The sequence below is a fragment of the Ixodes scapularis genome, unplaced genomic scaffold (assembly GCF_016920785.2).
Source record: "Ixodes scapularis isolate PalLabHiFi unplaced genomic scaffold, ASM1692078v2 PGA_scaffold12__126_contigs__length_90152505, whole genome shotgun sequence".
Lineage (NCBI taxonomy): Eukaryota > Metazoa > Arthropoda > Arachnida > Ixodida > Ixodidae > Ixodes > Ixodes scapularis.
The window spans coordinates 24,404,628-24,424,093 of record NW_024609838.1 but is presented as its reverse complement, the minus strand read 5'-3'; the positions used below and the strand labels follow the sequence as shown (position 1 = coordinate 24,424,093).

At 46.5% G+C, this 19,466-nt stretch overlaps 1 protein-coding gene across 2 annotated transcripts in view; it reads right to left on the bottom strand.

Annotated features, from left to right (window-relative positions):
- The window catches only part of LOC115323978 (vasculin-like protein 1), a 44,144-nt gene that overhangs the window by 3,706 nt on the left and 20,972 nt on the right, over window positions 1-19,466 (bottom strand). For both annotated transcript variants that reach the window (XM_029984449.4, XM_029984453.4), the window contains exons 5-11: window positions 10,271-10,470; window positions 8,246-8,368; window positions 6,834-6,894; window positions 4,749-4,865; window positions 2,004-2,143; window positions 1,128-1,343; window positions 102-226 (exon numbers count right to left, since the gene is read on the bottom strand). In XM_029984449.4, the coding sequence (XP_029840309.2) occupies window positions 102-226; window positions 1,128-1,343; window positions 2,004-2,143; window positions 4,749-4,865; window positions 6,834-6,894; window positions 8,246-8,368; window positions 10,271-10,470 (982 nt within the window). The remainder of the gene's footprint in view (window positions 1-101; window positions 227-1,127; window positions 1,344-2,003; window positions 2,144-4,748; window positions 4,866-6,833; window positions 6,895-8,245; window positions 8,369-10,270; window positions 10,471-19,466) is intronic.

Sequence of the window (19,466 nt, the reverse complement as noted above, 5' to 3'; positions counted from 1 at the left end):
TAATGCAACACACGGTTACGCTGACGGCGATCCTGCTCAAGCCGAAAAAACAAGCACCAAAGAGCTGCGCTCTAAAAACAAACGCCAAAGGGAAGCGGCACCTCTGCTCGGCCTCCAGAGAACTAGAAAGGGGAGCACGCTCCGCAGCCGCAGGGTCCCCCAGAGAAAGACGCCGGACTCCGGATGCAGCCTCCAGCTCCGCCCTACTCCGCTCCTCCTCCTCTTCCTGCAAGTAGAATCACGGTTCTTCGGCGGAGATCTAACGAAACGGAGCAGCACCAACCACAATCTGGGCCCAAAACGCGCGGCAACGCGATCCGGCTGGCGGCCAACAGCAAACGAAACATTCACTGAAGCACTAGTCACACCCAAGCTTAGTCACCCCTTTGACGATGAGATCCTTGTGCTCGGTTTGCAGTTTGCGGCAGACTGATGGCCACACCCGGCACTCCAAGGGTCACTGTGAGGTGCCGCCTGTTTCTCAATCGTGTTGGCAAACTTACCAAAAAAAGAGAAGGCACGAACAAACAGTTTGCCTTTATCCTCAAAATTACACAATGAATGTAAAAGAATCCTCATTCGCGTCGTCCGTCGCCACCATGCCCGCGCGAAACTCCTGTTGCTAAGCTCAAACGCAGTTTGTATCATGCTCGAGCCCAACGTCGCATTGTATACTCCCGAATTCCTTCCCCACCGTACAAAGTGCCACAATCCTCCCCTCGCCACTCATCGAAAACCAAGCAGTCAGCCGACGCCAAAGAGAGTTCCACGGAGCACGTGCTCGGGTCAAGAAAACGAGTCGGAAAGTTGCGAGCTTGTGCTCTTAACTTTCGGAAGTTGCACCCGCAGGACAGAAGGTACTAAACAAGCACCACGGCTTTCATACCGTGTTCCACCCTGTCCGACTGCGGTCGTAGACTCCGAGTCAAACCGAGCGAAAAATAGCGCAGGATCATGGCGCAGTCACTGCACCCGATCGGTTCGCCGAGTGATGGCAAGCGCTAAAAGACGGCGACACCATGACGGTGCACTTTTGGCACTGCCTGACAGGCCCCATTACATCATGGCGTCCACCACACTCATGTTTACAAGTGAAACGCGGTGCAGACTTTGGTGGGGGTACGTACCTGCGGGTGGCACTGGCCATTGCCGGGGCACACGTCATTGAGGAGGAGGGGGGAGTCCCCTGCCCCCTTGGCGCCTTCCTTGGGGTCCTCTCCGCAGCGCAGGGCCTTGAGGAAGTCCCCCTTGTTGCCCTTGGCCTTTGGGTGCTTGACCAGAACCTCCATCGTGTGCATGCCCCCCGCCGGTTGCTGCTGTTGCTGCACCACGTGCTGGATTTTCTGGGGGAGACGTCGCACCGAGGCACGTAAATCCAGAATGCTTCGTGCAATTACCGAGAAAGAAATCAAATGTGACGCCACCCGGCAGTCGGAGTGGGAACTACGAGCAATGGGAAAGACAGAATTCTGCTGCCTTCGTTTGCAGCCACGAAGGCTGCGACTGAAGGCGCAGGGAATGGTGCCCCAAATCGTTTGACTTCCCCACCAATCTTTTCCATCCTTCTTGCAGACTGCAAGACGGATGGAGAAGATGGAAGATATGAACACCTTGAATTAGGCGGAGACGAGCGCCACCTAGTTGGAGTGTCAGTTATAAAAATGGTTGAAGCAGTCCACCAAACTTGAAACAATAATACACATAACAAAGCTATACTGTCAGCAGCCCACTCTATAGGTCACATTTTTGCAATCGAGGTTTACGTCTTTTAGCACTGGTTCATGAAATGGCCTTTTGTGAAATGAAGACCACCTACAACCACACGAAAACGGTCAAAGTGGTCACACAAATTTTAAAAGTAATTCATTTCTTAGAATTGTACTGTAGTGAACATTTTCCACCCGTAACATTTTTGGACATTGTGGTTTAGGCCTGGCAACACCGCCGTGCAAAATAGCCTTCTGTGAAACGCCCCAGACACTGGCGCAGAGAAAGCGGCCCACCTTGGCTGGTGGTCCGAGCGCCCGGTAAAGGGAGCTCTGGGCGGAAGGAGGCATCGCCTTGCTGGTGGGGGCGACGGCTACGACAGGATGACGCGCCAGCTTGGGGCTCAGCGTGCCGGCAGACACCACGCTCGAAACCCCTGCACCACATAGACAGCATGCTCAGTGTTAAGTATCGGAAATAAGAACTTCAGTCATTTACACAACACTCAAAGGCAGAGTGTGCATAAATTAAAAATTTGTTTATCTTCGAGACCCGTGCCAACAGCACTAAAGCAGACATAAACTGTGTAAAAATTGCAAACAATCATAAAGCCACAAAAAAAAAAAAAAACACAGCAAACAGCTGGCACGAGTGGTGTCACATGATTTGAAAGGATCCTGAAAGAATTATTTACGATTACAGACGAAATCAAGGAGACCAAATTGGTCCCAGAAGCTGCATGGACCTTAACCTCCCTTGAAATGACGGCAAGGGCCGCAGAAACACAAAAAGATAAAAAAGCAGTGGAAGGACTATACTCGGATGCAACCTAAGAAAGACAGCGTGAGGGGGAAAAGGGCACGCAAGAGAAAAGACGTTGTGGAAAGCAGGTCGACCCTCTTCACTTCAGCTTTCCTAGTTTCCGCCCATTTCCCCCTCTGCACTGTTTTTCTTATGTTGTATTCAACTATAGTAGGTACACACTGAAGGGGTAATCCAATCTACTAAAGTAGAACCTAATTGGTACATTCCCAATTCATATGATTTCCCGGTTCATACATTCATGAGTGAGGGCACGGGAAACGTTTCAGAGTTGCACAGGTTTTTTCCCGGTTCATGCATTCCCGGATAACACAATTTCCCGGAAAGTATGCTCAACACTCTGCCAAATGTTGATCAGATTATATGTTTCTTGGCAATCAATGCTGCACTCGCATATATCAAGCTCTGAACATCCGGTTGCGACGAATGAGCACAGAGCACCTGACCTCAATGGCATACGACACGGCGCGCGTATGCGAAGCGGTCTGCCCTCTGATAACGCCACCGCTGCATCTATTGTTCTCCGCAACTTCCAAGAGCCGTCCGGGTGCACAAGGACGTTTTGATTGGAATTACAAAACACACAGCATGGTTTTACTGTCTTAGCTCATTATTAGATTAGTCAAAGAATCTCTACCATGAAATAATAACAAAAGTTTCCGGGTACATATTTTACGCATCTCGACTGCAATTCTGGCGGCGGTGTGCTAACCGCTCGTAACAACAGCACGTCCATCTGATGCTGTCATTCGTTTTCCTCTCGTCAAGTGCTACCGCCGGCGAAAGTGGTGCGAATGCTGTCGTAACGGGCAATTGAAGCAGCAGCTTAAAAATAGAAACCCAAATATGACTGTCTACCAATCAAGCTTCGTCCGTGTAAGCGTATGTTTACTTCCGGCTCCCTAACTCGTCGAACACCAGGTTGGAGACGAAAGTTTGCGGAGCACGCCGATTAGACGTTGGCGAAAAAAGCGCAAAGTCAACTTCGTGATAGGCCAATTGATACGCACCGTCAACTTTGTGTTTGCTGAGTTTAGAGGCCCAGTTGTCAACACCAGAGCACCATGTTCACTTATGGCTTTTCAAGCGGTTCCGAAGTAAACACGTGATTTTGGGTCACTCTTCGTAACTCCAGCAAGCACTTTAGGCATTGTTCGGAGGGTTGAAAGCACCAATTGCAAGAGTCCACAACAGTAACTCTAGACTAGGACGTACAAGGGAGTGGTAGCGGTAGCAGTAAATGAGCGAATCTGGCATTTCTTTGTTTCTTTCTTTGCATTGGTTCAGCTCCGATTTCTTTATCAAGTTCCGCCAACGCTTCGGCAGCTTTGGTCTCGCGTTCCATGAGACCAAAGCTGCCGAACGCGTTTCGTGTTCTGCGATGTTGTCGTGAAAGCGACACCATCACAGAGCTGCTTGTTTTTGAACTATTCCTTGTTTTTTGTGTGTGTATGTGTGTGCTTGAAAATGGTAAGTTTAGATTGTATGTTTTCCTTGGCAATATGTTTTTTTTTTTTTCTCATGGTTTCTTCAAAACATATCAATGGGGTTCTACAGCATGCCATACACTATCATAGAGGGTACCTTACTAGCAGGCTGGCACCAGACTGTGCAGTCAAGTGAATGAAAAATAAAAGAAAGCAAAAAGAAGGAGAGAGAGACAGATAACAAAATTCTTCAGATATACCCCGCACCTGTGCACCCGTCTGAAAGAACTGCCAGGCGGAGAACGAAAAAGACAAAATCAAAAATGAACTCTGTTTAAAAACGGGACTCAAGAAGACATCAGAAACAAATTTAAATTTATCTAAATTCTACCGACTAAATCGAGACACAGAATGCACAGCTTGTTTTGAGCCCCTCCCACCATCGAGGCGACAAAGCTTTAGCAGAAACACGGGCACTATGTGTGTACCAACCAAAGCCGCTCCACTAGTGCGGAGAATGGGGTATCGGATCACTGAGCAAGAGATCAGTAGTTCAATTCCCGCCAGGGAGCACAGCCTTTTGTAAAGACAACTGGCCATGTTATTCTGGTTTTCGTTCCAACATTTTGTGTTTCCCCAGGCATGGAACCCGGCTTTACGAGTAGAAAAAGCACAGCTTTCCTTGAGAAGGTCGTTAATAGAACCAGCAAACAATGAAGGACCACGATACGGACAAAAAAAGAAATGAAACTGGTCAAGCGGAGAATGGCGCAGGATAAAGAAGGCACGCACCAGAAGAGGGGCTCTTGGAGCGCGCCTCCAGAGTCGCCGAGTCGTTCCGCAGGGGCCTCTGGACCAAGTGCACCTTCTTGAGGACCGTGCCGTGCACCTTTGAGTTGCGGGGGTTCTCTGCACGGGGGAGAACGCCGCAGACGTTTCGATCAGGCGCGCCCGGCAGTGGAAAGGATATGAGGTGTTCAAAACTCCATATACAGTGGAAAGAAAGACAAATCTAGAGACATGCTTAGGAAATGTGTGTAAATGTCTGTGTTTGAGTAGGAGTGAGTGAGAGCGAGCGAGCATGAGTGAGGAATAAGGATCAAAGAGTGAATGAGTGTACTAAGTGAGTGCAAATTAGGAGCAAGTATGATTGAGTGTAAGTGAATCTAAGTGAGTATGAATGAATGAGTGAGTACACTAAGTGTGACTTAAGGGCGAGTCACATGATTGAGTATGAGTGAACCTAAGTGAGTGAGTGTACAAAGTGAAAGTGCATTGGAGCAAATGTGAGAGTATGAGTGAATCTAAGTGAGTGTGAGTGAGAGTGTATTAAGTAAGTGTGAGTTACGAGCGAGTGTAACAGAGATGAGTGAACCTAAATAAGTGAATGAGTTAAGTGAGTGAGATGTGAATGTAAATGAGACGATTGAGGAGTGAACGTGAGTATCAGTGATTGACAACAAGTGAGTACGAGCAAGAAGTGCAATTGCAAGGCGTAAAGTGGCATGTGTAGAAAGCTACACTAAATTTCATGTGCAACGGGGGTACAACAGACTATGTGAGCGGTGAAAGAACAAGTGATCCAATATTAGTGAGAGTGAGCACGAGCCTACAGACAGAGGGAGTAGAGCCTATCCATACTAAAACAAAAAAAGGAGCAGCACAAAATCCCGGATCACTGCCCACCTCACTTTTTGGGCGAACAGAGTGACGGCCCACGCCTACAAATAACCCAACACGCACATTGCGACCCGCAAATGACGCAGCCGCGAACCTTGCAGTTGACGTCCTTGAAAAAGTAAGACGAAAGAAGGAAAGACACTTCACTTTGTTTCACACCTTTCCTCCCCAATTTCCACAACCCCAAGGTCGCAGCACATGCGTGTGAAAGAAAAACAATAGGGGTAACAGTATTAAACCTTGCTTAGCTCACAAAAAGTTTGTTCTGAGAAAGAAAAAAATTGTAAAGATAACACAAGCAGTAGCCTATTTAGGGACTGCGAGGTCAGCAAACACCCCATATCCTCAAATGTAAAAGAGGAGTGCAAGGCCAAAGTCCGTCTCCTCCAAAATAAGGCCACCGCGAATACCCAATCGTTCTTCTAGAAAGTCGGGGCCGCTGTTGGTAAGGTTGTGCAATGTTTGAGACAAAGCCAATGGGTAAATAAAGATCTGCTCTAATGCCGCACACAGACGTTTGTAAAGCGTTCCATTTCGAGCTCCATGTTTGTGGTGCCATCCACACTACACAGCAACACCGCCTCAACCTGCATTGATATTACGCCGCCTACGGAAGCACGCATGTATGCACCACGCATGAAAGTTGTGGAAGAGCCTGCTCCTTCTCGTGTCAAAGCGCCCGACTTGGCCCAACGCCAAAGTATTTGCCAACACGATCACTGGCTTTCTTGAATCCCCAGCATCGCTCTTCGTCGCTTCTTTCACACGTTCGCTCGTAGTGCCCTGTTGGGTTTTTCTTTTTTCTTGTCGACTGTTTTTTTTTTGTTTTTTTACCAACAAAGAGAGCATGGCGGTTTTCTATGAACGTGCTTTCACGGAACAAACATTCGCGCCATAAGCAGTTTTCATGGTGTGTATGCAAGTAATGGACCTCGCACTAGTAAAGCACTTTCATGAGCATTCTTTCTATAAAACAATGAAACTAATTTGAGTTGAATGTATCACCTGTGCAGCAGTGCTAGATACGTTCCAAGAAACGGGCCCTTCATTTTGTTTTGTGCGCTTACCCATTGAGACATGGCCCCCCCAACTTTTATCAATTTTAGGCTGCAGGAGGGTAAGTGGGCGATGACTCAGGATATTACAGCGGTGCAATAGGAAGAAACAAAAAAGGCAAAGATAGAAGCAAAGGCCTACCCCAGACGCTGGTGACGACCGGTGGCTGAGGGGGAGCTTGATCAGCTCCCAGGAGTGTTGGCTGGAAAAGAAAAAGAATACAAATAAACACAATTTACAAAGTCAAATTAACACTTATTAATATTAGCTGCTTCAAAGTCCACATAGCTACACCGAATACCCGCACGAGTAGCTACAACAGAGCACACAACCACCGATCTGTCGCATATACATTCGAAGAGACGGCGACCACTGCAGAAATTAATCTGTACATCAGCAGCCTTATATTTGACATTGTCGTTGCGAAAGACCATGCACGCTAAATGTGTATGGATTATGTGGTTCAGATGCATGTTACAGGCATTCCTCAATTGGAATAGCACGTGAATTAGAAGGGGTGGACAATAAGACTGCATTTTGCACCTTACGGATGCATAGCCAGGAAACTAATGGGCAATCTTCCCGGGGAGGGTATTCGCTCAAGTGCTTGTCACTCGAACTTGACTAAAGTAGACGATTGGGCAAGTTGGTTCATTCTTAAAAGCACACAGCACAACGACACAAGAGCCACTCTCCATCACTGTCGGATAGCTAGTAGTGCTTTTAAAATCGGAAAAGGTCACTGCGTGCAAGTGAATTTAGGAGCACACGACATCCTTTCTATGTTTTCTTTCACTGACTCATGTGGTTGTGACACATGTGGTATTTATACCCGGATGTCAGCACCAATAAATTTAATTGTCAGTCGGCGCTGCTGTTTGTGCTGTTTGTCTCCTCTTACTCTGTCCGTGTCATTGCGCCATCTACGCTTTTAAAGGGGTACTCCAGCGATTTTTTCATGGTCGCTGATTTGCCTCAAAATTGGCTCAACATACCGATAGACATGGCTCTACGAGTTCCCCAAGTATTGCGTGAAAAGAAAAAAAAATTTGCGATGTTATGGAATTTTCGAATTTCGTTTTCATCGTGTTTCTCAAACAGGGAGCCCCTACTGGCAACATTGAAGTGTGACGACAGAAATGGTACAAAGTGGGCAGTAAGCTATGTTCCCAACTAATTATAAGACGTTTGATGGTGGGGAAAGAATGTTTGGTAACCGATTCACTGAGAAGCACGCAAAAAAACACTCGACATACTCTGTTTAAGACTACATGCACGACCTGAAAGTCTGTAGCATATGTGACGTCACACCACCGCAGAGCGCACAAAAATTTGAATGCTGGTTTCGGCATCATCTTTATTTACGGTTTTCTCAATTGCTATGTTGAATTTCGAGAAAATAAATAGCATACCATGACGACTGAAGTCCGGGTGGTCGGAAAATGCAGTTTGTTTAGGTAGCTCAGAAAACGGCCGGAGTACCCCTTTAACTTGAGCTTTTTGGCGGCCGGAAGTCCAGTCTCGGCAAGCGAGCATGGACCAAACAAACTCACAAATTCCTGGTTGAAGTTATTGCCCGCGAGGTCCTTCTTGCTGCCACCGGGGCCCAGTCCGCCTCCCGAAACGTGGCCCACTGGGTAGGCACTGTGGTTGCTGCTGTTGGACGCTGGACTCAGCTGCAAAAAAAAAAAAAGAAATAAGAAAAAATACCTAAATTTTAATAAAACATTTTTAGGAATGTCTCGTCTTCAAGTAGAAGGTAAGACAAGAGCGCACGCTGGCTCTACCTACGAAGAGGCCCTGGAAATTGCACTTCCCTAGAGCGAAGGTTTTGCAGTATTTGCAACACCATATACGAGAAATGATTGTGTACAACATTGTCAAATGTTTTTTTAAAAAAAATATTGTACAAAAAAAAAGACAAATATAAAAAAGTTTAAAAGAGGTTTTAAGACACTTGATCATAGGCAGTCCTTTGACATTGCTGAAAGAATGAATGCAAGGACGGGCAAAACGACGCATATCATTTATTAGAGACGCACCGATCAGTGCTCCTTGTAAAAAGGTAAATTATCTCTTAAAGCGAAAAACAATGTTGGATTATGAATAGGAAATAGTTAACACAATGGCAAGAAACACTGAAGGAAACACTAGTGTTTCTTCATTTGATTAAAAACAAAGCCTGCATTCATTTCTGGGCCACACTCAAATTTGCACGGAACACGACCTCCGGGAATTCTCGATGAGACGTCTTTTTGTCGAGCGCCCGGGTTAGACATGTTACGTCACCAAACAAACATTGTCCCAAGAGAAGAAAAAAAATTTAGCAGAATACTTTTACGCTGCAAAACATGTTAAGAGGAGCACTTCTTAAATTTCAGTAAATCGACCCAACATGGACGAATGCTCCAGCATCACGCCTGAAGACACTAAACTCCCATAAAAAGATGTCTTTTTTTTTTTTTTATTTTGTGAGACTCAATTTGTGTGAAAAGTGATTCTGAAAGGTTCCCCCGCCCCCATTTCAGGAGGGACACTGCCCAGAAAAAACAATTTCTGCTAAAAAAAGTTGATTTTGAAAAGTGTCATATTTACATCCACCAACATCTAGAGAGTATTCCCAGAAAGTTCCATTAGTCTACACTGCATAGTTAAATTTTTATAAATTATTTTCGGTCCACCGATGCTAAAGAAAAGGTGGGGGTTGGAGCACTTTGAATGCATTTTTCTCTGTTCCACTTTTTGGCATACATTTCACTTTAAGAAAACTATTGTTTTGTTATTACATAACATGGATTCATTTTTATGAGTTTTTTTGGTGTGAAATTTTAAGGGAAAGATAACTATGAGCTTGTAATTTTTTTTATTTTTGTCATTTTTCATGCACAAGAACTAAAATTTCTGACAAAAAATGAAGATCTAAAAAACAATATTTGTGTTCATTTGACTTTTTTGTCATGAAAGATGGTATAATATAGAAATATAGCTCCATAGTTATCTGCTCTGAACTGTCACAAAGCAATATAACACAAGAAATTGAAAAATTTATAAGCAATTTCAAAACGATAGTTTTCCAATGCAAACATGCCCATTTTCATGTTTGAACATTTGCAATCTCTCTTGTACTTCACCGAGGTTAACAAAATTTGGCACAAATGTTCTCAACATCAACAGAAACAAGCCCTGTAAATGGCTTTTAAATTGGACTAGTGGCTCAAAGAATCACTTTTTTGGGTAGTCCCCCCCCCCCCCTCTTCAGCACCTCCCGAAAAAGCATGTTGCAATACTTAAAATGACTCTTGTGATTTAAACATTGCGCAAAACTCTTTTTATTCAGGGAACGTTCGTTTCGTGACGTATGCTTCAGCTAGATTCCTTAAAGAAAAATTAAAAAATTGGGGGGGGGGGGGGGGGAGTATTAAGAAATTTTCCGTCCCCCCAACTCGAGAGAAGTTCGGACAGAGTAAATATACGGATAAAGAAACAAAAGCTGTGCGACGCAGTTGGTGAATGTTTGAGCAACCGGCGAGCCGTGTCGAGAAACGAGGAAGGAAGGACGGCGGGGGAGCGCCCCTCACCTTGTGGTAGGCGGGCTGCGGGAGATCCCTGAAGTCGTGTCGACTGTGCGGCCTCCGCGACACCAGGCCCTTGTCGGGGGCGGTCGCCGTCCCCTGCGGGGGCCCCAGGAGCGCCGGGGGACCAAGCCTGAGGTCCTCCTCCCCCGAGGGGGCGTGCGCCACGCCCCTGTCCCCTCCTGGATGGAGCACGGGAGGGGGACCTGGGACGGGGCAGACGTACCGGAACACGTAAACAAAGGTGTGAAGGGAGCCGTGCGACCACAGAGTTTGTGTCCTATATCGAGAGAACGTCAACCATCTGCAGCTCGGCTGCCTTGGAACGGCAGAGCGTGGAGGCAGGCAACTGGCAAGGCTTTAATGAACTAAGCAGCAGTAAACTACCACATGTGGTATGGGTACTAGATATTACCCAGAAAAACAAATTTTTATTTTAAAAAAAATTTCCTATTTACAGTTGCCAAGATCTAGAGAGTATTCCTAGAAAGCTTCATTTGTTTACACTACACAGTTATTTGTTTATAAATACTTTGAAGACCACGGATGCTAAAGAAAGGTAGAGGGTCGACACACTGAACAAGTTTTTCCCTGTTCCACTTTTTAGCATAAATTTCACTTAAAAAAACTATTGTTTGATAAGAGACAAAAAGAAATGTTCAATCATTGTTTTTCTTAACTGGAATTTAATGGACGCTTGAGAGGGCGCCACTAAAGAGTGTTCTGGCTAGGCTGTATGGAGCGGCCAGCCAGGGCGGCTCGCATTGCATTTGCTGCGCGATTAAACACTAATATGGCATGACACTTCATTCACCACAAACGACAGCAAACACGGGGTACAGAACAGTTCAGAACAGGAGCCACTTCGCGCTGCCACACCGCCAATTGGCCAAATCGAAAGGCAATTCCTGCGCCGAAGGCCTTCGGAACGCTTGGAACCGTTCGGATCCTCGAGCCGGTATACTACCGCAGCGCCGCCGCATACATCCAGGACCTTTCTATGCTTGCCTTCCATCGTAGCCTCATCGCACTACGCCTTTGTAGTATGTGCCACCTTTTCCACCGCTTGGTGGCAGGTATGTCGACGGGTCATTTCTTGTTTCCATACTTTCTAAACTGCATTTGTTTCTTTTCTGATCTAAACTAGCGAACCAAAACTACTTTTATAAATAATTGAAACGGTTCGTGCCACTTATATTTTGTATTTCGACAAAAAAGAAGCTTTTAGCGGCTCTGACCAGTAGCAAGCCCAAGACTTAAGACGTCACATATCGCGCGCTTTCGGCACCGTGGGTCGCCCCCATAGGTGGAAGAGGTTTTCGCATCATCCGGTTAAAATATTACGCACTGATATTTGGTTATTCTCTCCGTTCCCGCTGGCTTACCCAAACCCCAAGGGAGGTGGAAACCGCAAAAAAGGTAGACGCTTAAATATGATTGCAGGGCCCTTTTAAGCCCCTTTTAGCTCGTTTGCAAGATAACACAGGTGTCATGCATTGAATAAAATAAAAAAAGAAAACTAACAAGCACACACGGCAAAATAAACACTTCTAGCATATGATAGGCTTCGTTTCGGCTTTTCTCTTGCTCATTCCCCCGGTGCCACTGATGCGAGCGTTCACGATTTGCAAGTCTCCTCAAGTCTCTACTCCAGCATTTGACAAAGCAAAAGACCTCAAAAGACTTGATGACCCAAACAAACAAAGACTCTATCCGCTTTATTTAGGATAGATATCTCGATAGGTGCTTCTTATAGTTATGAATAGGTTCTTGAAGAGCTTTCACTACATAACTTGTCATAAGAGAAACAAGTGCCTGTGACAACTTTATTTTTATACTAGAGTTTGCTGCCAGAGGGTTTGGTGTCATGTCACGTATGCCGATGCTTGTGTTTATTTGGCCTTTCCATTGAAGCAGAATGACCTGTCGCATCATGTCGATGTCCTTTTTTGGATTTGTGTGGAAGTCTTGATTTATATCTTTTTGGTTCCTTACCTGCATCAAATTTCGTTCTGACCATACACATTGTTCTGGGTTCAGCATTATTATTTGTTCTTATGTACCACCGCAATGTGACCTATGGTTGCTCCGAGGCAACAAATAGAGCATTCTTATAATTACTACTACTATTACTGTTTGTTCAAAGGACTGGAGGCAAAAAGGGGGTATGCCTCTGGAAAGCAGTTTCAGAGTAAGGACGCTTTCGCATCTGACCTTGAGACTAAAACTGATTCCTAACACGCATAACTCGGGGACACATACTGTACACAACTTGATTTTCACAAACACCCAATTTTGGCGAAATTCAGTGATGGAAGTGGTATTTGACCTTTGCAGCAGGTCTTGTAGCAGGCGAAATGTTGGTTGGAGCAGTTACTAATGCTTTGGAGCAGAATCCAGGATGTGTTAGCTTAAAATATCGCTTAAAAAATTCAATAATGATTGCACCATTTGGCAAAGCACCTGGAACACCCCGTCTTTATTACTGAAACATATTGCTTATTGTTCTACATAGTAGAAATATGTAAAAAATAGTGTTAAAAGAACACAGCATGAACATACTTCGCAGGAATTAAGAGATTCAAGATTGGTAATTCCAATGCATAGTAAAACCAATCATAACGGTTAAAAATGTCTTCTTCAGGCAAATAGCAAAAGTGTACAACGAAACGCAGTTCCACGTAATGAAAACAGTCATAATTAAACTGAATACTCGCTTTCGATCATTTGCGCTGGATTTCTTTTTTGGCGCGTCCAACCTCTGCGGAGCATACGCAAGCCTTGCTTGCGCTTCTTTGAGCAATGTTTCACCACTCTCCATGTCATGGAACCTCTTCGTCCTCATTTCTTTTGTGATTAGAAGTTTGGCATTACTGAGCATTTTTTAGCCGACTTTATATCTGCCTCAATGTTCTCCTCTCCACATACTCTGTTGGAGTTGCAACCTTTGTCACACTTTTTTTTCTGAGCTCATCTTCTGCTGCCAGTAGCTCTTGACACCCTTTGTACGAGCCCTTGCTAGCCCTGATCATCTCCAGCTTGACTTGAGCTGCAGACAGACCTTGACCATACCTCTTAGAAAAAGACCCAGTGGCACATAAGCCATTCACATTTGCAACAGAGATCTTGCTGCACTCATTCAACAGACATCGAGTTTTGCAGAACCCCCTTTCAACATCAGCATTGCCATGTGCAAGAGAAAGTAAAGCCTTGACAAGCTTCCCTACCAAAAAGTACCGTATTTACTCGCATATTGGTCGATACGTCGACCCCCTAACTTCGGGACCCCCGAAAAAAAAAAAAAGTTGGAACGGCGTATAGGTCGACCCCCGCAAGCTCTGAGCCGCCGTTACGCGGTGCCTGGCACCGCGTGACTCGAACGCCCGCAGTATCGCCGATGTGTTACGCGAACATATCAAGCACGGAAGCAATGATCATACAGGGCTAAAAGAAATGTTTATTTTGCACTTTCGCAATCACTCATCGGACGACGATGCGCACGAATCACTGTCCTCTTTGTCACTGTCCTCGTATACGGCGTCGTCCTCGGTGCCATCCATGGCATTTGAAAGACCGCACTTCTTGAAAGATCTTGCGACAAGCGCGTCTGGAAGATTGTACCAGGCGGCCGCGACCCATGATGCAACCTCGGCGAGGGATGCCCGCTTAACTCGGCCCGTTGGAGTGAGTGGGTTGTCGGTCTTCCCCATCCACTCCGTGTACAGCTTTCGCACACGGTCTTTAAATGGCTTGTTTAACATCACGTCCAGCGGCTGTAGTTGCGACGTCATTCCTCCGGGGATCACGACGAGGTCGGTTCCTGATGAGCGCAGCTTTTCCTTGACCTTGGCTGTCAGATGTCCGCGGAAGGAATCCAGAACGAGCATGTTCGGAAGACCAAGTAAAGCACCCGGACGACGGTCCCACACCAGCCTTAGCCATTCCAAAACCAAATCGTCGTTGAAAAATCCCTTCTCATTTGTTCTGACAATGACGTGTGGGAACCGCTCTTTCGGGAGTGTCTTCCTTTTGAACACCAAGAACGGCGGCAGCTTCCACCCATCCGCCGTCGCCGCAAGCATCACTGTGAATCGGCTTCGTTCATTTCCAGTCGAGAGGATGTTGACCTGGCGGGACCCGCGCTTGGTGACGGTGGTACTCCGCGTCATGTCGAAGTATACAGGGGTTTGGTCGGCATTCCCGATTTGTCCGATGGTGTATCCCTGTTCCCTCCGTAGGCTAAGGACGTAGCGCCGAAAAGCAAACAGCTTTTCTTCGTACGCGTCCGGAAGGCGCTGGCAGATGCTTGTCCGGCGACGAAGGCACAGCCCGGATCTTCGCATAAAGCGAGTCGCCCACCCGCGACTCGCCGAAAACTCGCTGCGGGGTATTGCGTCCCTTGTGGCGATGGCACGCGCTTTCTCTTGTAGCGCCTCCACAGTCACTGCCAATGACCTGTCTCGAAGCCCGATGACAAAGGCGCTCACCTCCGCTTCCAGCGCTGCATATTTTCCAGACGCCGGTCCACGAAACGCTTGGCGGTTGTTTGCGCACGCAAAAAGGCGCTCTCGCTGGTTTCGCCAGTATCTGACGCACTTTTCTGCAACGTCGAACTCCCGTGCAGCCACGCAGTTGTTTGACGCTTCCGCACGTAAAATCACTTTTTTCTTGAAAGCTGCCGAGAACGGTCGCCGACGTTCGGGAGGCATTGCGTGACTGGCTCCAAGCGTGGTGATCATGTGACTGGGTAGTCATCGTCTTTTCATCTTTTGTTTGCCGTGGGGCCGCTTTAATGTTCCCGGTAGGGGGCGCTGCAAGCACCGCACTAGTAAAGTCCCTAGATAAGACCTTCCTACAAGTAGCGACATTCTTTGAAGCGCCGACTGCGTGACGGTGCAGGTTTTAGGAAGCGAATGGCGGCGCACAGCAGAGGTTTGAACTGAATGCCGCCATTCGCTTCCAGTGGAATCTGCTTTGTCATTTGTATGGGTTGTCGTTACTTGTATAAGAAGTATCAAGGGACTTTACGCGCTAGAAGAAAGAGTGATAGTACAGGCGAGCTGTCGCTGAGTCAGCTGAGTGCCGACGCGTGCGATGAGAACGGACCGGGATTCGCGTATTGGTCGACCCCCCAGTTTTGATGAGGCGATTTTTGAAAAACAGGTCGACCTATACGCGAGTAAATACGGTACCTAAGGGTTCGATTCTCGCACTTGAGGCTGAAGACTCATTGCTAGACGTCAAGTCGTTCACACTGGAATGCTTCAGTTGAGATGAGTGTACACTTGTCCATTAGATCGGACACTTGCTCAGGTGCGATCCCATGAGGTACATGTTGAATCATGTTTCTAAAGGCATCGACAGAAGTTTCCTCTTGAATGAAGCTTGGGTGAAGACACCAAGTCTCTCAAGACAACATTGTTATATGGCAATACGATATAGAAGCTCCGTGCGCCAAGTTTGAACAATCTTCTGTCTTCAGCCATCCAATCCAAGATGGCAGCTTCTGTGTCCCCGTCAATCTTGATGACTTGTTTCCAGCTGAAGGGGGGGTGCAAATCATTGCACCCCCCCTTCAAGTTCATTACCGCTCTCTCAAAATATGGTGTAAGACCATCTGACAAAATGTAAGACCTTTTTTGCTCCCACCTGAAAATCTTTTGCCACTTTGGAATTCAGGAATATTAGTGGAAAAATTAATGGCGCCGTTTCGCCCCCCCATGTATATGGTATCCCAGCCAAAGCTAGCCCAAGAACAAGAAAGGTTTCTGCCATCACCACACACGCGATCTGCCCCAGAGATTGCTGCCCTTGCCAGAAAACATGGCTCCAGTACGGCCTGCGTAACAGTAGACTTCATTAGAAAGTCACTCATTCCTGTGATGATCGCGGATTTCCATGCGACGCTTGTTTGTCGCACAACGCCCGATAGCGGTTACATCATGCTGAAAGCAATTCATAGCCGTTTCGCAAACAAATACAGAAGGCTTGGCCCTGCTTTGGTTCTTGTTTACATCAGCTGGAGATACAATCACCATTGGCATCGGCTTCAATTAACAGTTGTGCATTGAACTTGCTTTGCCGTCCAGAGCATAAAAAAAGCAGACAAGCAACGAGCATACATTTCGATGTGAACAGTTCAAAGTTAGAAAAAGAAAGTTTGCCAATTCCAAGAGAAAAAATAATGCACGTCCTTAATTACTGAACTAAATTTTAAAAAATGTTGGAATTATTAGTTTTTGAAGAATGTGACACAGACAGCCCCAGATATCAGAAAAAGTTTTCAATGGCGACTATTTCGACGTCCACGTTCAAAATAATTTTGAAATAATATTTTGACATCTGTGACACCACTTCCCGCAGACGTGAAACATTTTCAATATCATTTTGACGTTTCCCGTCAAAATATTTGTTTCTCCTAATTTCGCCATCTCAAGCTTGGAGCTTTAGGGGATCTGGACTGGAAAGTGATCAAAAGTGGCACCCAAACAAATATCTTGCTTTCAAACAGCGTCGTGGTTCAACACACATTTCCCGAAAACAAACTGGTTTTTATGACCTCTTAAATAATGTAAAATGCAAAACAAAAAAAAAAAAAACATTCTTGAAGTACAACAGAAGTTATCGGGCGGCACATAACATTTGCTTCCTTGCACCCACCATTACAGAAGGTTGCACCGCTGATTTTCATTATTTATTTTCCGTGTTTTGTATAAACAAAGGAGTTGAGTGTCGTGTCTTAAAATTTGCAGTTGGTTGGGAACTGCGTGCGTCTCGTACAACCACGCCAGAGCCTTTGCTCATTCGCACCGGTCAAGAAACACCAAGGAAGCAATGTTTGCATTCACAACCTTTTATTTAACATCCCGATCATTTCGAGGTTAACCCGCTCGTTACACACGAACCAAAAATAAAATCCGAATTAAACAACGAACTCACGAAACCCGGTTAAAAAGCAAGGCGGGAGCCAGATGCAAAGCGAGACTGCAACCGTACGAAGACGCGCGATATGGAGGCACAAAAAAGCGTGCCAAATTTCTGTGTTACGTTGTGCACGCCCTTTTGTGAACGCACTTACATCTGTTACGTCCAGGCAGGGATATCCAGCTCGCCTTTGTTGTAGATTCAAATATTTATGCGCGACGGGTGCCGAAATGTCGTCCGAGCTTAGAACTGACGCCGGGTGCGTCACGCCCGAAAGGACAACCTGTCAAGCCAGTCTCACACACGCTAAATAACTGTTAACAGTTCCACTGTTAACTAGGACCGAAAACTTTTTAGGTGCGCAACGGAAAAGGTGTTGACGGGTGAACTCAAAAGGCAAGTATACAAACCGAAAGCAAACACGCACAAACATTTCCGAAACTTACCTTTGTGCTTTGAAGGCGCCATTTCTCGTGAGTATAGAGCATTAGCACCGCTAGAGCCAGAATTTGATACAAATCGAGCAGTGCGAGGGAGTTAAAACTTTAAATCCAAGTGAAAACAGAAAAGCGACAACTTCGTCGGAAACCTACGGCAACGCCCGTACGTGCAAAATACGCGGTCTCCGACTCGACCGATGTTGGCTATCTTTCCGGCTTGATCTTGACAGGGCCGTCGTTTGGCTTCGCTTCTTCCGATGATGATGATAGGGCGCCCCCAGTTTCGTTTTCGGTGGCGCCACCTCGCGAGCGCACTCATGACAGTGGACGAGGAAAAAGTGTTCAGCTGCGGAAGTGACCATAATCGGATAAAAATAACGATTGACCAGGCCTTCAACAAGTTCATACACAGCTCGAGGAAACATAAACTCCACAGGAGGACAAGCTACTGGAGGACTAGTGACGAAGGTAGAATGGCGGCATGGGGTAATGCCTTGGATGCTGAGTTTGCAAGAAGCCCCCCATCAACCTACAGCGAGTTCTACGAGTCTCTAATGCAACTAGCATATACTCATGTAGGAAAACAAACCAGAGTCAAAAGTGATACACGAACACCGTGGTTTGATAAGGAGGTTAAGGAGGAAATCAAAGTACGACAGGAATGGTCCAGAAAACATCGAAAGGCCATGAATAAAAAGCAATACAGCATGGCAAAGCAAAACTGGGAAAATTACGAGCTACAGAAAAATAAAGTAAAATCTCTAGTGGCGACAAAAATTCTGAAGATACACACGAAACACGAACAAGCCCTACAAGAAAGCGACAACAAAAGCCGTTGCTTTTGGAGATATGTGCGATCTCTCCAACCACACGAGGACCTAGAACACAAGACGATAGGGAGTGGAGAAGACCAATGGACCACTGAAGAAGAAATCACCGAGGGAATGACTAAATACTTTCAGGGACTTCAAGCCTCCCTCTACAACAGACCGAGGACACAGGAGGAAACATCACTACGACCTCAGGAACAATTTGACCGCAGCATTCTTGAACCAATACGCCTCGCAAGTGGGCTCATTTTCGTCTTCTGCGCATGAGAAAGGAAGTAGTGGTGACGTCAGAACGCTGAGTCCTGATTGGCTGATCGCGACCCCCTATCTCAGCGTCGTCTGCTCCTTTGCAAAGTCGTCTGCTCGCAACATCGTCTGCGTGTCTTACCTTTCCTGTGGCTTTCGGAGCGAACTCGACTTCGCCTTTAAGAAAGGGCAGACGAAATAACTCGAGCGGTACGTTGTTTTCGTCTAACAACTAGCAGACGCGCATCAAGGAGGGAAATCAAAGGGCTCACTGGCGAGGTGTCCCGGGGCGCCGAGGTTTGTTTGCTTAGAACCGAGAGTGAGCGTGTTAGTGTCCGCAAGTTCCCTCCCAAACACTTTTTCCCTCCATTCATGTGCGGCGAGACCCCTCACTCTTTAACGGCGCCGGCGGGTTGGCGCAGTTAACGTCGTCTGCTTTACGTCTGCTAGTCAAAGCGATGGCTGCTTTACCTTTCCTGCGTCTGTCGGAGATTCACCGCTTTTTATCCGGCGAGAGTCACCGTTGCCTCGGTAAACAAGGAAATAACAAGAGGAAGAAATTGACCTCTTAATCTAAAATTGAGGTCAGCGATCAAAGTATAACACGGGAAGGGTTCACAAGGGTCGCGCGGGCATATTCCATTCAGCACGTCAGCCGGTCGTGGGCAGACGGTCGCCGAGTCGCGGAGTGCCTGCTAGGCCTAACTGCCCAGCTCGTTTGGTCGCGTTCGGTGAAATCGTGGCCGTTGGAGCTTTTCCCCG